A 15,332-nucleotide genomic window follows, 5' to 3' on the forward strand; every position below is an offset into this window, starting at 1 on the left:
TGTTGCCTCACCCAAACTCCCTTATAGAATAAAACCTTAAAAAACTTTTTAAACTTTTGGAAATCTTTTTGGCAGGATCAGTGTATTCTTGCCAGTTAGTATAATTTTGTAACCCTATCATGCAATAAATTTTCCAGAACTCCTTCTTTCGTTTTAACTCACTCTTTTATATGAAATCAAATGGCTGAACTAAACTTACAGTTTATGTCATTCGTTTTGTTTTCGGTAAAACACAAATGAAGAATTAACCTTATCTGGTGTTTAAGGGTTGCCAGTACCACACTTACTTGTGGCAAAGATTTGTCGACATTAAATATTCATGATAATCCGGTAAGTTTTTGCTGCACAGAAAACTACTCTTCATGACTGTCTTCCTTAGTCTAGAATAATTTTTATCCGAACTTATAGAAAGATTAGTTGGCGATTCAAAACTTTCAATTAAGCTGTTCATTTATTTCTCAGTAAATCACAAAGGACATTTTAGCCTCGGGGAAGAAGGTGGGCAACTTCCGAGATTGTATTTTATAGTTTCTTTTTATTATGATTTCTTTTGGTTTGTTGGCCTCTATTCCTTATCAAACAGTTCGTGGAAACATGCTATAAGTAAGGAGTAATGCGGCTCAATAGTAACCAAAGTTCTACGAAACAGAGTCTTGATAACAATATATACATCAAAAGAATCGAATTATTCCATATATGAAATGGGCTGCCCCCTCCTCAATACCCCACTCTTTACGCTAAAGTTTCTTATTGTTTGAAAAAGTAGAGTTGTGAAAAAGAGTCAAACCTTAGTGTAAAGAGTGGGATGTTGAGGAGAGGACAGCCCCTTTTATATACAGAATAATTCTTCTTCGTTTTAAGTTTTACCGTCGCTCCTTACATTCAATTAAAACACTTGTTTTTTGTTTATTTGATACATGAAAAGATTGCAATTTGATGCTTATTCAAAATATTTAAAACTCCCAAAAACATCAACTGATCATAAAAACAATTACTCCACCAGATTCAGCATACCTCAGAACCCTATTGTAAAAGTTTCAAGCTCATATGTACGAATTTGTCGAATTTTGCATTTTCTCTGTCAGAAGAAAGATCACACATGCGTGTTTATTTGATTTTCTTTGTTTGTTTTTTCCCATGGTGGATCATATTTAAACAGTCATCGTAAAAGATCGGGAGAGGATCATTTGATTGGAAATCAAAAGCTATAGTTTCCTTTTTAAGTGATTAATAACATCGGAGGGCAGTTAGCCCCCCTGGCACGATCATTTTCCCCCACTCACCCGATCAAAACTCTGAGATAGCCATTTTGTACAACATAGTCGGAAAATTTCTTAACTATGTCTTTGAGGCTGACTTACCCCCCCCCCACAATCCCCGGGAAGGTCTGCAAGCTATGAGCTTTGCCTATTGTTTGCATATAGTATTGGTTATTAGGAAGTATACATATGTTTTCAGGGGGTTTTTCAAGTGGAGGTTGGGGTTGCTACGTTGGAGGACCATTCAAAGGAAGAATTTTGTATGGGGAAAAGGAATTTTCCTAGGAGGGGGAGCCAGGTCTCCCAGCATTATTTTAAAAACGATCAGAAATTAAACAGTTTTTTCAACTGAAAGTAAGAAGCAACATTAAAACTTAAACGAAGAGAGATTATTATATATATGAGGGGTTTCCCCCCTTTTCAATATCTCACTCTTTAAGTAAAAGTTCTTTTTAGTACTTTTAAAAGAGCTATCTATTCTAATTAAACATAAGTTTTAATGTTGCTCCCAACTTTTAGTTGGAAAACTATTGTTGTATGTAATTTACAGTAGTTTTTACTTGTTTTGGTTTTGACATGATACAAAAACTAATTCCCTGATTGTTGAAGTTTCAAGTTGCACTTTAATTTTCAGGAAAATTTCTTTTTTTATGTTACTTTATAAGGATACATAAATTGGTAAACATCTTTTCTCAACCGCTAAGCATGGTTTCTTTACATCTGTCAATACTCAGGCCTTTCACCAAACTTCTTATTAAGCTATTTATTTAGTTTTTGGTAAATCACAAGGAGCATTCTAGCCCCCGTTGGGATTTGTTGGAAGCCACGACGACCATATTTTATAATTTATATTTGACTTAACTTTGGCTTTATTGTTCATTGCATTTTCTGCTAGTTTAGCTTCAATTCTTCATAAACGGTATATCTTATTCATTATGCTCTTGGTATCACATAAAAGTTAATTTACTGATCGTTTTAAATTTATTTTTTTTTCGGTATTTTTTTTTTCTGGAAATGCTTTGTTTTGAATTTCACTGCAAGAAAAACATGCAATGGCAAATATCATAAAACCCATTTTCTGTTTAAACATTTTCTCGATGACTATTTAGGGTTCCTTTAGGTCTGTCTGCACTCAGAATAAATTTATCGAAAGCAAGTTTGTATTATCTCGCTGAAAACTAACCTAAGAATATAGGACTATGATCTCTTTCTTTTAGGTGTTGATTTTTTTACCGTTGCTGTACACGAAATAGGACACAGCTTGGGACTATCTCACTCTCCGGTAACAAGCTCAATTATGTATCCATATTACAAAGGTCATCAGAAAAATTTTCAGCTGGGATATGACGATATTTTAGCCATGTATCAACTTTACAGTAAGTAACTTGGATACAATAATTTTACGATTGAATAATTGAATATTTAATTTACAAATTATTGAATATTTATAAATAGTTGAATATTTAATTTTATAATTGAATATTTAATTTACAAATTATTGAATATTTATAAATAACTGAATATTTGATTTTATAATTGAATAATTGAATATTTATTTTTATATATTTAATAATTCGATAAATTTTATGTCAAAAAGTTAGTAGTGGTACTTTCTTTGGTATCTGATGTATTAACGTGATCTGATCTGCAGTTTTGCAGCCTACAATTACGATTGATTTTTTAGGTTATATGATTCATCCTCCTACTCCTTTTTTGCAAACCTCATACTATTAATAGATTGCAAATATCTGATGATGTTACTTAAGACATAATAGCTTTAATCATACTTCACTCTGAAAGTAGAATGTTCTTTATATAGGTGATTTTAAGCTTTAATATTAAATTGTTTTTTACAAAAATATTGCTTATAAAAGAAAAAAAGCCAAAACAAAATAGAAAATAGTAGAAAAGGCACATATTCCGTAGAAGGTATACACCTTTTGCTCTTCTGCCTCCAATTTGACGTGCACAATATCTCAAGTCCCGTTCACAATGATAGTTTTAAAGTACCTAGATTTTGCCTGATCTATTTTGAGCAAATAGGATTTTCTTAAGAATTTTCCGATTGGTTGAAAAATCCTAAGAAACTTGTGAATACCTCAAATTAGCACTAGTTAGATCTTGTCTATTGGTAAAATCTCATGTAAAAGGGGCCTTCAATGCCCTTCTTCTTCTGTCTCTTTTGCGTGCATAAAACAAATTACGTATTGACACTTGGACTAAAACTTAATATTGTAGTTTCAGTGTCAGGTAAATTAACACCCTAATGAACCTGCAATGATGTAAGGTTGTTCAAGAAAATTCAAGAGATAGGTTAAACAAGACATCGAAGTTATGGTCATTAAACAGTAGCTTTCAGAAAAGTGTATTTTGCAATAAAATTTTTCAAAATTTGAAACGGCTAACTTCTTATGAATCGCAAAAGCGATTTAAAAAAAAAGTTTCTGTATTTTCTAAGCCGCTGGAAAACTTTCCTAGCATAACATACCAAGTAACTCCATTATAAACATATAATCAGAAGCAAATATCGCTATTCTACTTTAGTGCCACCGATCTAGTTACCTGGTGCCACCCGGATACGTGGAATAGCACCATCAGTTTCACTACTGATGGCACTAGGGTATGGCATCATGTTCATGCGTTGCAAAGTCTCTCGTGGATTATTGTACTGTCAATATTCGTAAATCTAATGGGCTGCCAGGGACAATCCTGACGCCACTAAGGTGAGTTGTCTGGACACACGATGTCGCAATCCCCTCTAACGTGCCAAGGTTTCTACGTATTTTGCCCTTGCTCATTTTTGATAATCAGAAGGGATACGATGATTGTACTTTCCATGGTAAGTATGTGCCACACTAATGGGCCAGAGGCGCTATCTTAAGGGCCACCTCATCAAGCTCGAAAACCGCCTAAAAAAATCTTCTTTCGCTGGAAAAAAATAAATAAAAAAGAACTCTCCTTGTAATCAAACTCTACTCAATCAAATAACCTATATAAACTCTAGGCTAATAAAAAGAGTAAAAACTAGAAAGACTAAAGTTACTTCTGCTCAATTCAAATTGTATAACAAGGCTAGAAAATATATCTGTCGTCTCAAGACAAAGGTTAACAAGAGTTAAGAGCTCATATGGCACTTGTGACTAGGCAAGATGAGCTAAGAGCCAAGAGCTCATATGGTGTGAGCTCTAACAAAGTTCTAAAAATCAATAGATCAATTTAAAAGAAAAATCAGAGGCTTAATGCCGGTCAGGATTTAAAATAAGAGCTCTGAGTCACGATGTCCCTCTAAATATCAAAATTCATTAAGATCCGATCACCTACTCGTAAGTTGTAAATACCTCATTTTTTCTAATTTTTCCTCCCCCTTTAGCCCCCCAGATGGTCGAATCGAGGGAAACGACTTAATCAAGCCAATTTGTGCAGCTCCCTGACACGCCTACCAATTTTCATCGTCCTAGCACGTCCAGAAGCACCAAACTTGCCAAATAACTGAACCCCTCCCACCAATACCCCTAAAGAGAGCGAATCCAGTGCGGTTACGTCAATCAGGTATCAAGAACATTTGCTTATTGTATCCATCAAGCATCCTCCCGATTCCTCCACTCCAAGCGTTTTCCAAGATTTCCCCTTCCTACTCTCCCCAGTGTCAAAAGATCTGGTCGGGATTTCAAATAAGAGCTCTGAGAAATGATTTTCTTCTAAACATCAAATTTCATGAAGATCCGACCATCTATTCGTAAGATAAAAATACCCCAATTTTTATCTTTTCCAAGAATTCCGGTTTCCCCCTCCACTCCCCCCAGTGTCACAGGATCTGGTCGGAATTTAAAATTAGAGCTTTAAAGCACAAGATCCTTCTAAATATCAAATTTCATTAAGATCTCATCACCCTTTCATAAGTTACAAATACCTCATTTTTCCAAATTACCCCCCCCCCCCCCATCTCCATCAAAGAGAGCAGATCCGGTCTGGTTATGTCAGTCACGTATCTTCGACAGGTTTTTATTCTTCCCATCCAGTTTCATCCTGATCTCTCCGCTTTAAGTATTTTCTAAGATTTCCGGTCCCCCGCAACTGCCCCCCCCCCCAATGACACTGGATCCTTCCAGTTACAAGATCCTTCTAAATATAAAGTTTCATTAAGATCCGATCACTCCTTCGTAAGTTAAAAATACGCCATTTTTTTAATTCTTCAGAATAAACCCCCCCCCCAATAGAGCGGATAGCGGATCCGTTACAATTATGTAAATCACGTATCTAAGACTTCTTATTTTTCCCACCAAGTTTCATCCCGGTCCCACCAATCTAAGTGTTTTCCATGAATTTAGGTCCCCCTCAAACTCCCCCCAATTTCGCCAGATCCGGCTGGGATTTAAAATAAGAGCTTTGAGACACGATATCCTTCTAAATATCAAGTTTCTTTGAGATCTGATCACCTGTTCGTAAGTTAAAAAGATCTTATTTCTTCTTATTTTTCAGAATCACCCCCCCCCCCAAAAAAAAAAAACACACAAAGAGAGCAGATCCGTTCCAGTTATGTCAATCATGTATCTAGGACTTGTCCTTAGTTTCCCCACCAAGTTTCATCCTGATCACTCCACTCTAAGTGTTTTCCAAGATTTTAGGTCCCCCCCAATGTCACCAGATCCGGTCGGGATTTAAAATAACAGCTCTGAGACACGATATCCTTCCAAACATCAAATTTCATTAAGATCTGATCAACCGTTCTTAATTTAAAAATACTTCATTTTTCTATTTTTTCCGAATTAACGGGTTCCCACTCTCCCAAAAATGGTCAAATCGGGAAAACGACTATTTCTAATTTAATCTGGTCTGGTCCCAGATACGCCTGAAAAATTTCATCGTCCTAGCTTACCTAGAAGTGCCTAAAGTAGCAAAACCGGGACCGACAGACAGACAGACCGACAGAATTTGCGATTGCTATATGTCACTTGATTAATACCAAGTGTCATAAAACCACCCATGGTACGAACGACGGAAACCAACCAATCCTAGCCCTACAGAGTGTGACGTAAAACTACTCGTCATCCAGAATGTACCAATCTATCCTCACTCTTATCCCAGTCAAATTTTAGCCAAATCAGGCGTCCAAAAGTATATCTGTAACTGGGATGAGAGATCTTAACTGCGCAACTACTGTTCAAGCTAAATAATCAATTTTCAAAAAAAAACAATTATTACGTAAAACTGAAATCGAGAGATTACGAAGAAAGATTACAAAGAGGGGGAGATGACACAGGGAGTCCCAGAGTTGGAAAAATTAATCTAGCAAAAGAAACAAAAAGAATAGGACATTAATCTAGTAATCAGGGCCAAGGGCCCTAACATTTTGATATTTTTAGTAACCATGCCATAATAATACATGGTAATTATTATTCAATAGTGATTTTGAAGTAGCTTCTGAAAATTAGTACTTTTATTGCAGTTGCTAGATCACTCCCAGATGATGTTCCGGTTTCTACATCAACCACATTAACAGCTAGGACTACAACGACAACAACAATTAAAACAAGCACAACCACTGAGGCAGCAACTACTCCTGTAGCAACCACTATCCGTGTTTATGATGATGTAACTGAGATAAGTTATGATGGTGACTATGATACCGTAGATCAACATAAAAAGAAGACACAACAAGTAACAACAGAAAGTTTTATAGCAACGAACCCGACCATGAAAAGTACTGTCGAAATTACGACCAAAGGCACAATCCCAAACATATGCGAAGGAAGTTATGATGCAGTTTCTGTGCTCAGAGGGGAGCTATTCCTTTTTAAGGGTGGCGTGAGTATACTTTGACTACTTTTCTAAATGAGAGATTGTAGAAAAAATATCTTTTGACTCTGAAATCTAAGAAAAATTGCAAAACTGAATAAAATTTTTTAGCTGAAACATCGAAACCTACTCACACTATATTGTGCCTATTCTTATGGACTGTACAGTACTATTCGATCTAGCAGCTTTATTTTTCTTTGGGACCTGGATGAATAGAAGAGTTAGAAGCGTTCAATATTTTTCATAACATATGTTAGCGTTTAAAAGTGTCAATATTATCTATCAAAACAATTCAAAAAATTATGTATGAGTAGGATTCCCTCTCTACTTTTAAAGGCACACATAGGGGGTGTAAAAATAAAGCTACTAGCCCCTCAAGACGTTATTACGCACTCCTGAGTCTTAGTTAATGCTATAGCGCACCTGTAACGGTATAGTACACCTGATTGTTATGTCACAGGGAATCTTTTTCTAAAAGATGCAGGTGTTAGTTACTTAATAGGAAATGTTTTCTATACGATACATTTGTTAATTACTTAAAAACCTATGAGGGCCAGGGCTTGTTTACCTAAAAATTTCTTTGGATGTTACGCAATAGGGAGCGTTTTTTCTTCGAGTGTTTAAAACACCTAAGGGTTCAGGAGTAGTACAGAAAACACGGGTTCTGGAATGCATCATCAATCCATTCGATATAAATAAATTTCAATCCATTTTACAACATTTTAACTTCAAATATTCACCCCTTCAAGCTACCCCCTTTAAATTGAATACATATCATTTCAAATGAAAATATTATCTGGGATGGGAAGCGGGGGGGGGGTCAATTCTGAAAAATTAGACAAAATGAGGCATTTTTAATTTACAAACGGGTAATCAGATCTTAATGAATTTTCAACTTTAGAAGGATATTGTGTCTCAGAGCTTTTATTTAAAATCCCGACTGGACACGGTGACATTGGGGGGAGTTCCAAGGGAAACCTTATATCCTGGAAAACACTTAGAGTGGAGGGATCGGGAAGAAACTTGGTGGGAAAAATAAGCACAAGCCTTAGATACGTTCTTGACCTAACCTTAATGGATCCAATTTCTTTTAGGCAGTTGGGGGAGGTTTGCTTCTGAAAAGCTAGTAAAAATGAGGTATTTTTAATTTACGAAGGAGTGATTGGATCTTAATGAAATTCATATTTAGAAGGACGTCATAACTCAAATCTCTTATCATAGATTCCGGCCGGACCCCGTGTTTCTGGACGGAGTTGGGGGGGGGGGACCAAAAATCTCGGAAAACGTGAAAATTGAGGTATCTTTGTCCTACGAATGGGTTATCGGAACTTAATAAAAGTTGATATACAGAACATCTCATGCCTCAGATTCTCCACTTTCAGTAAGAATCGGATCCGGAGACATTGGGGGTTGGAGGGGGAAACAGAAATCTTGGGAACCGGAAATCTTTGAAAACGCTTAGAGTGGAGAGATCGGGATGAAGCTTGTTGGGAAAAATAAACACAAGTTCTAGATTCATGATTGAAATAATTGGAGCGGATCCGCTTTCTTTGAGGGAGTTAGGGGGTTGAGGGGCATTTCCAGTGCTTTGGTGAGTTCGGTGCTTCTAGACGTGCTAGGACGATGAAAATTGGTAGGCGTATCAGGGATCTGCACCAATTGACTCGACCACCGACCACCTGGCCCGACCACCTGGGGGGCTAGAGGGAGAGGAAAAATTGAAAAAATTAGGTATTTTTAACTTACGAATAGGTGATCAGATCTTAAGGAAATTTGAAATATATAAGGACCTCATGTCTCAAAGCTCTAATTTTAAATCCTGATCGTATCTAGTAATATTGGGGGAGTTGGAAGGAGAAACTAGAAATTTTGTAAAATGCTTAGATTGTTGAGATCGGGATGAAACTTGATGGGAAGAACAAGCACGAGTTCTAGATACGTGGCTGACATAACCAGACTGAGTTTTTTTTTTTATTTGGATGTTTCTTTGATTTTTAGGTACTAAATTTTAAAGCAAATTTTCAGGGGAACAATTGAAATTAAAAAAAAATTATTAAAGGATGATTCCATAAACAGAGATACAGGTGAATTTGGATTAAACTTAATTTGGGATGATTTCCTGAGGTCAAATAAAGTAAATCTCGCTTAACCTAAGAGCTTTGACCTTTGTCCACCTGACTTGTCAGATAAATCTAATGAACCAGAATCGTAAAGGTCAAGGAGATTTGCTTCCGTTGTTGCATTGAAAATAAAGAGCAATAAACTATCTGTAATTAGTTTATTGGGTATAAAATTTGTTGGTTTTTATTAATGTCTTTTAGTTTTACTGCTGATGATTGGCACTGTATATTTGTCCAAAATATCCAGTTAAAAATTTTATATTTGTTTCACTGTCAATTAAAAGGTTTCATCCCTATTTTGAACTGTTATATTTTCGTCATGGAGAGGAAGTGTGGTCTTCGAACTTATCAAAAAATAATAAATTTCATTATATTTTCTTGACCTGCCATATAAATTCTAAAAGCCTAACATTGTTAACTTTTGTGAAAAAAGGGGAAAATATTTGATTCAAAATTAGAAGTGAGCACAAGATTTATCAACCAAAAGCTTTGACTTTCATGAATTATTATATTTTATTTTTCGATGTCGTGGATATACTTACAGTGAATTTCTTAGCATGAATTGTGACAATCCTCGAATGAACGGTCTTCTAGCAGAAAATACTCTTTTATACCTGTATAATATAAATTTCCGTCACCTAAGAGTGAAATTCATCAAAAATATTTATGAATATGTTTATTAGTAAAATTCGTGTGTAAAAACAGTGTGTCTTTCATATCTTCCTCCACGTATAGATTACCATCGTTAATAATAAGTGCCAGTAGTTCTTCAGGATTCAACTTGTATTCATTTTGGCATGCAAAGTCAGGGTCACATTTTTTTTACCATGTAATTTTATTTCATTTTTATTCTATCTGTTCATAGAGTCAGTAATACTATTTTAATTCATATTATAAATTTTTAGCGTATCTAATTACTCATTTGAAGCAATGTCACACACATACTTCTCATATGGAGAATCACTTTCTCTAGCAGCCAAATAAAAATCCGTAGATTAATAATCATAGTAGTCACTGTCATTACAGCGATAACGTAAAAACCAGACTCTCTTATTATTCCCTTAATTACAGCGTAGACCAGGTTCTCCCTCCCAAACAATTTGAAAATACGACGATACCAGTTTCTTAAAAATAAACTGAAATCAAGTTTAGGTTTTTTCCAATCATGCGAAGGTAAGTATTTTCCTACTGATCAAATTTATGATAGTGACAATAGGAACAGGGGAAACCTCTAGTGTAAGGGTCACAATATTTTCAAGACAGGAATAAGATTCTTTGATTTCCACTGTGTATCCCTTATGAAACTAACATTGATTGCATAAACTACGCTTTTCATTATAGCCATCAACAACAGTACAATTCTCAATTCTTAAAAGAAAGTGACTGACTATCAATAAAATGAATGACATCTAGAAGGAGAAGTAATCGAGTGGCGTCATAAACCATGTTTTTACATGATATTAAAGCTTATTTTTTTGGCCTTTCAAAATGGCCCTCTTAAACGAATTTCTAAAAAGGAGTTTTAAGCAAAACCAAATTATAATTTTGTTTTGTTTCAATTGCCATTTCAATAAATTGAGTAAAAGCATCTGGACGACGGTGTAAAATTTTCATTTGATAGTCCAAAGAAGGAGAATCACATCTCATATATGATTCTCATTCTTCGAGAAAATATTTTTCTTTTGAAGAGATAACTCTAGAAAATCATCATCTAGAATCAAACATTTTCAAAAGTTACAAGTTTCCGTATGATTATTTTGTTTCTTAAATACAGTCATTTTTAATCTTGACACTCTCACTACCGATTATAGGCTTGCTAGGATTCTCTCTCGCTAGTAACAAATTTACTCCTTTTTATAGATATTTTCAGATCATTGTCTTCAATATATTTCACTATTGCATTTAATCTGTCTTGTAATCTTTGTATATGTATTATGTTCAGTTTTGCTGACCCACAGACAACTTATCTATATATATATATATATATACTAGCTGTTGGGGTGGCGCTTCGCGCCACCCCAACACCTAGTTGGTGGGGCGCTTCGCGCCCCCCCAAGCCCCCCCGCGCGCGTTAGTCGTTACGCGCCATATTAGTTACGCGCCATTGTAGTTGTGTCCCTGTGTCCCACCTGTGAATAGAGATAGATATAAATATATGTTTTTAACTACGTAAAACATGCTAATATACAACATTCTTCGCTGTCCCATTGTCTGTGCATATAAATAGATTGTCAGGTTTACTGACTCTTGAACATGCAACATATAATTGTCCATGGTAAAAACAATCCGTATTCAGATCTATACCTCATTATTCTAATGATGTGTCCCTGTGTCCCGGTCGTCATTTACATTCCCTGTGTCCCGGTCGTCATTTGTGTCCCGGTGTCCCAGTTTGTAATTTCTATTCGAACAATCCCTGCGTCCCGGTCGTCATTTATATATCCCGCCTGTGCCCCCGGCGTCCCCGTTGTAGTTGTGTCCCTGTGTCCCGGTCGTCATTTATATTCCCTGTTTCCTGGTCGTGATTTGTGTCCGGGTGTCCCAGTCTGTAATTTCTCTTTGAGGTTTCCGGTCGTCACTTATATTCCCTCTGTCTCGGTCGTCATTTGTGTCCCGGTCTGTAATTTCTCTTTGAGTGTTTTTTCTTTTTAGTTTTTTTTTAGTTTTTTACCTTTTTTCCTTTTTCAGTTTTCTTTTTCTTTATTTTTCAGCGTCACTATGAAGTACATATCGACGAACCTTTGTTTTTTTAACTTAAATCTGGTAGACATTGATGACCTTATCCAAGTCAAAATCCCCAAGCCAATCATCATCGCTATCATTTTCATTTTTATATGTTTTGACTCTCGCTGTCCAGGTGGATTTTCATCTAACTGCGCGGTTTTGCGTTCTTTAGCCGCAAGCCTGTTTTCTTGCTGTTCTTGTGATTCCCCGGCACGCTTTCTTTTCTTACTTTCTCTATCAGCTGCAAGCCTGTTTTCTTGCTGTTCTTGTGATTCCTCGGAACGCTTTTTTTCTTACTTTCTCTATCAGCAGCAAGTTTTTTGGCATAAACTCTTTGAGCAGCTTCCTCGGCTGTTGCCATTGTAGGTTCTTCAGTCATTTTACAATTAAACATTTTTCCGTGAACAAATGTCTTAAATATCTTGAATGACGTCACCGTCAAAGCAAAAATGAACAACTAATTTCATGACGTCACTCAACACAGAAACATGACGTCAAATGATCCACAGACAGACAGACAACTTATTTTTATATAGATAGAAGATAAATAAATTGTCTGTGTGTGTGTGTCGAGTGACGTCATGTTTGTGTGTTGACTGACGTCATGTTTGTTGATTGACAAAATTACACACCGGGACATCGGGACACAAATGTCGACCGGGACACCGGGACATCTATATATATAAAAATAAGTTGTGTGTGTGTCGAGTAACGTCATGTTTGTGTGTCGCCTGACGTCATGTTTGTTGATTGACGAAATTACACACCGGGAAATCGGGACACAAATGACGACCGGGACACCGGGACATAGGGAATATTAATGACGACCGGGACACTCAAAGAGAAAGCGACCGGGACACAAGGAATGTTCGATTAGCAATCACCATCAACAAAGCACCGGGACACAAATGACGACCGGGACACAGGGAATATAAATGACGACCAGGACACTCAAAGAGAAATTACAGACCGGGACACCGGAACACAAATGAAGACCAGAACAAAAATGACGACCGGGACACCGGGACACAGGGAATATAAATGACGACCGTGACACTCAAAGAGAAATTACAGACTGGGACACCGGGACACAAATGACGACCAGGACACAGGGAAACAACAACAACGGGGACGCGGGGGTGGGCACAGGGGGATATATAAATGACGACGGGGACACAGGGAATGTTCGATTAACCATCATCATCAACAGAGCTCAAGGGCAATCATTAGAATAATGAGGTATAGATCTGAATACAGATTGTTTTTCCCATGGACAATTATATGTTGCATGTTCAAGAGTCGGTAAACCTGACAATCTATTTATATGCACAGACATTGGGACAGCCAAGAATGTTGTATATTCGCAAGTTTTACGTAGTTAAATATATATATATATATATATATATATATATATATATATATATATATATATATATATATATATATATATATATATATTCACAAGTGGGACACAACTACAATGGCGCGTAACGACTTACTCGCGCGGGGGGGGGGGCTTGGGGGGCGCGAAGCGCCACCCCAAAAGCTAGTTTATATATATATATATAGATGTCCCGGTGTCCCAGTTGTCATTTGTGTCTCGATGTCCCGGTGCGTAATTTTGTCAATCAACAATCATGACGTCAGTCGACACACAAACATGACGTCACTCGACACACACACACACACAGACAACTTATTTATATATATATATAGATTGCGCAAACATCTCGTCCCATTCTAGGGTTAGTTAGCAACGCATTGTAATTTCTACTGCTTTGTCAGTCACTCTAGGTTTCATTTCGCCATTATTAGTGCCTTCAATATCTAATAGAGAAAAATCATCAATTACTAAAGAATAATATCCTTGATGTTGACATACTGATCTCTTAAGTAAATTTAGCAACTGACTTGTATGTTAAGTCTGTATGTCAAATCATGTATGTCAAATCTGTATGACTTGTATATAAAATCATGAATGACAGTATGTCAAATCTGATATCTATATATATATATAAATAAGTTGTCTGTCTGTCTGTCTGTCTGTCTATCTGTCGAGTGACGTCATGTTTTTCCGCATATGACGTCTGAATTATTTCATCATATACCAATTCAAAAACGAATGTATTCAAGCCGATGTAGCTGAGTTGGTAACGCGTTATGTTCTAGGTTCGAGAGGTTTCAGGTTCGAAACCTGGCTATAGTATTAACAAGAGAAGAAAAAACTATAAAAAGGTAAAAACTACAAAAAAACTAAAAAGAAAAAAACTAAAAAAACTAAAAAAGCTAAAAAAAGGTAAAAAACTAAAAACTGAAAAAGAAAAAGAAACTAAAAAAAGGTAAAACAACAAAAAAAAAAAACGAAAAAAAATTTAAAGAAACACTTTGTGTTCCGGGACACCGGGACACAGGGAATATAAATAACAGGGACGCAGGGACACAACTACAACGGGGTTGTAGTTGTGTCCCCCACCACTAGGTGTTGGGGTGGTGTAAAGCGCCACCCCAACAGCTAGTACTGAATATTGAGGAAATCTAGCAACTCACTTTATGTTGACCTTCAAAACTAACTATTGATAGATTACAAAGATCCACTGGAACCGAAACAAGTGAAGTAAGATTGCATCATCTTCATCTGTAAATATTGGACCATGATTTTTTTTGCAGCTGGGGCTTCCCTGTTTGACTAACGGAATAACACGTCCTATTGCATAGTAGGCAAAAGTAAATAAAGCCTAGTATGTAACAATTAAACTCTATGACGTAACAACCAGGTATTGACGTCTTGATTTCTGCATCTCTTATGTGAGCCTTTAAAGTAGTGAGGGGATATTACTTGTATTTTTGTTTATATCAATAAAGATAATCAGTTAACAGGAAACTAGTCACCTGCAAGAAGTCCATCTCTTTTCAAAAGTTTAGTTTTTTGTCTGAACTTTTACTCGTCTGATCAGCTCGTCAGACTATTGAGTAACAATAATCTTTTCGGATGTAGTCAATTATATATAGCTGAACTTCCGACGAAAAATAACTTTTGTTCGATAAATCGCGTTATTTCTTTGATTTTTCAAAGTCAAAGTTACTAGAATTTTTGTCCGAACCAAAATGTCCTAATTGGCATTTATTTTCATATTCCGTTTTTACCTTTTGTTCATTTTTTCTTGGCCAATGGTCTGATAGCCACATTAATGAAATATTTGTGAAAAAACACTGTAACAGAAACAACCATTCGTACATTTTTATTCCTTCTGCTTAAATTCCCAGTGGTTTTAGTGATTAGATGTCAGAATATAAGGGTTCACAAGAGAAACGTAAGGTTTCCAAAGTCAGATTTAAAGTAAAATTGTCTATTTTTATTGTGGGTTTTCTGTAAATTGCAAAACCAAGTTAATCCCTAATCTGCATAATCGACAGATGTAGAACGTCAGCATAA

The 15,332-nt window shown here is 36.1% G+C and overlaps 2 protein-coding genes across 3 annotated transcripts in view; one reads left to right on the forward strand and one right to left on the reverse strand.

Annotated features, from left to right (window-relative positions):
- The window catches only part of LOC136042419 (uncharacterized), a 148,126-nt gene that overhangs the window by 108,591 nt on the left and 24,203 nt on the right, over positions 1 to 15,332 (reverse strand). The window lies entirely within an intron of this gene.
- Positions 1 to 15,332, forward strand: part of LOC136042417 (matrix metalloproteinase-2-like) — a 63,668-nt gene that overhangs the window by 29,175 nt on the left and 19,161 nt on the right. Inside the window, exons 6-7 of the mRNA XM_065727390.1 lie at positions 2,477 to 2,635; positions 6,706 to 7,064. Coding sequence (XP_065583462.1) covers positions 2,477 to 2,635; positions 6,706 to 7,064 — 518 coding nt within the window. The remainder of the gene's footprint in view (positions 1 to 2,476; positions 2,636 to 6,705; positions 7,065 to 15,332) is intronic.

The sequence above is a fragment of the Artemia franciscana genome, unplaced genomic scaffold (genome assembly GCF_032884065.1).
Source record: "Artemia franciscana unplaced genomic scaffold, ASM3288406v1 Scaffold_1268, whole genome shotgun sequence".
Classification (NCBI taxonomy): domain Eukaryota; kingdom Metazoa; phylum Arthropoda; class Branchiopoda; order Anostraca; family Artemiidae; genus Artemia; species Artemia franciscana.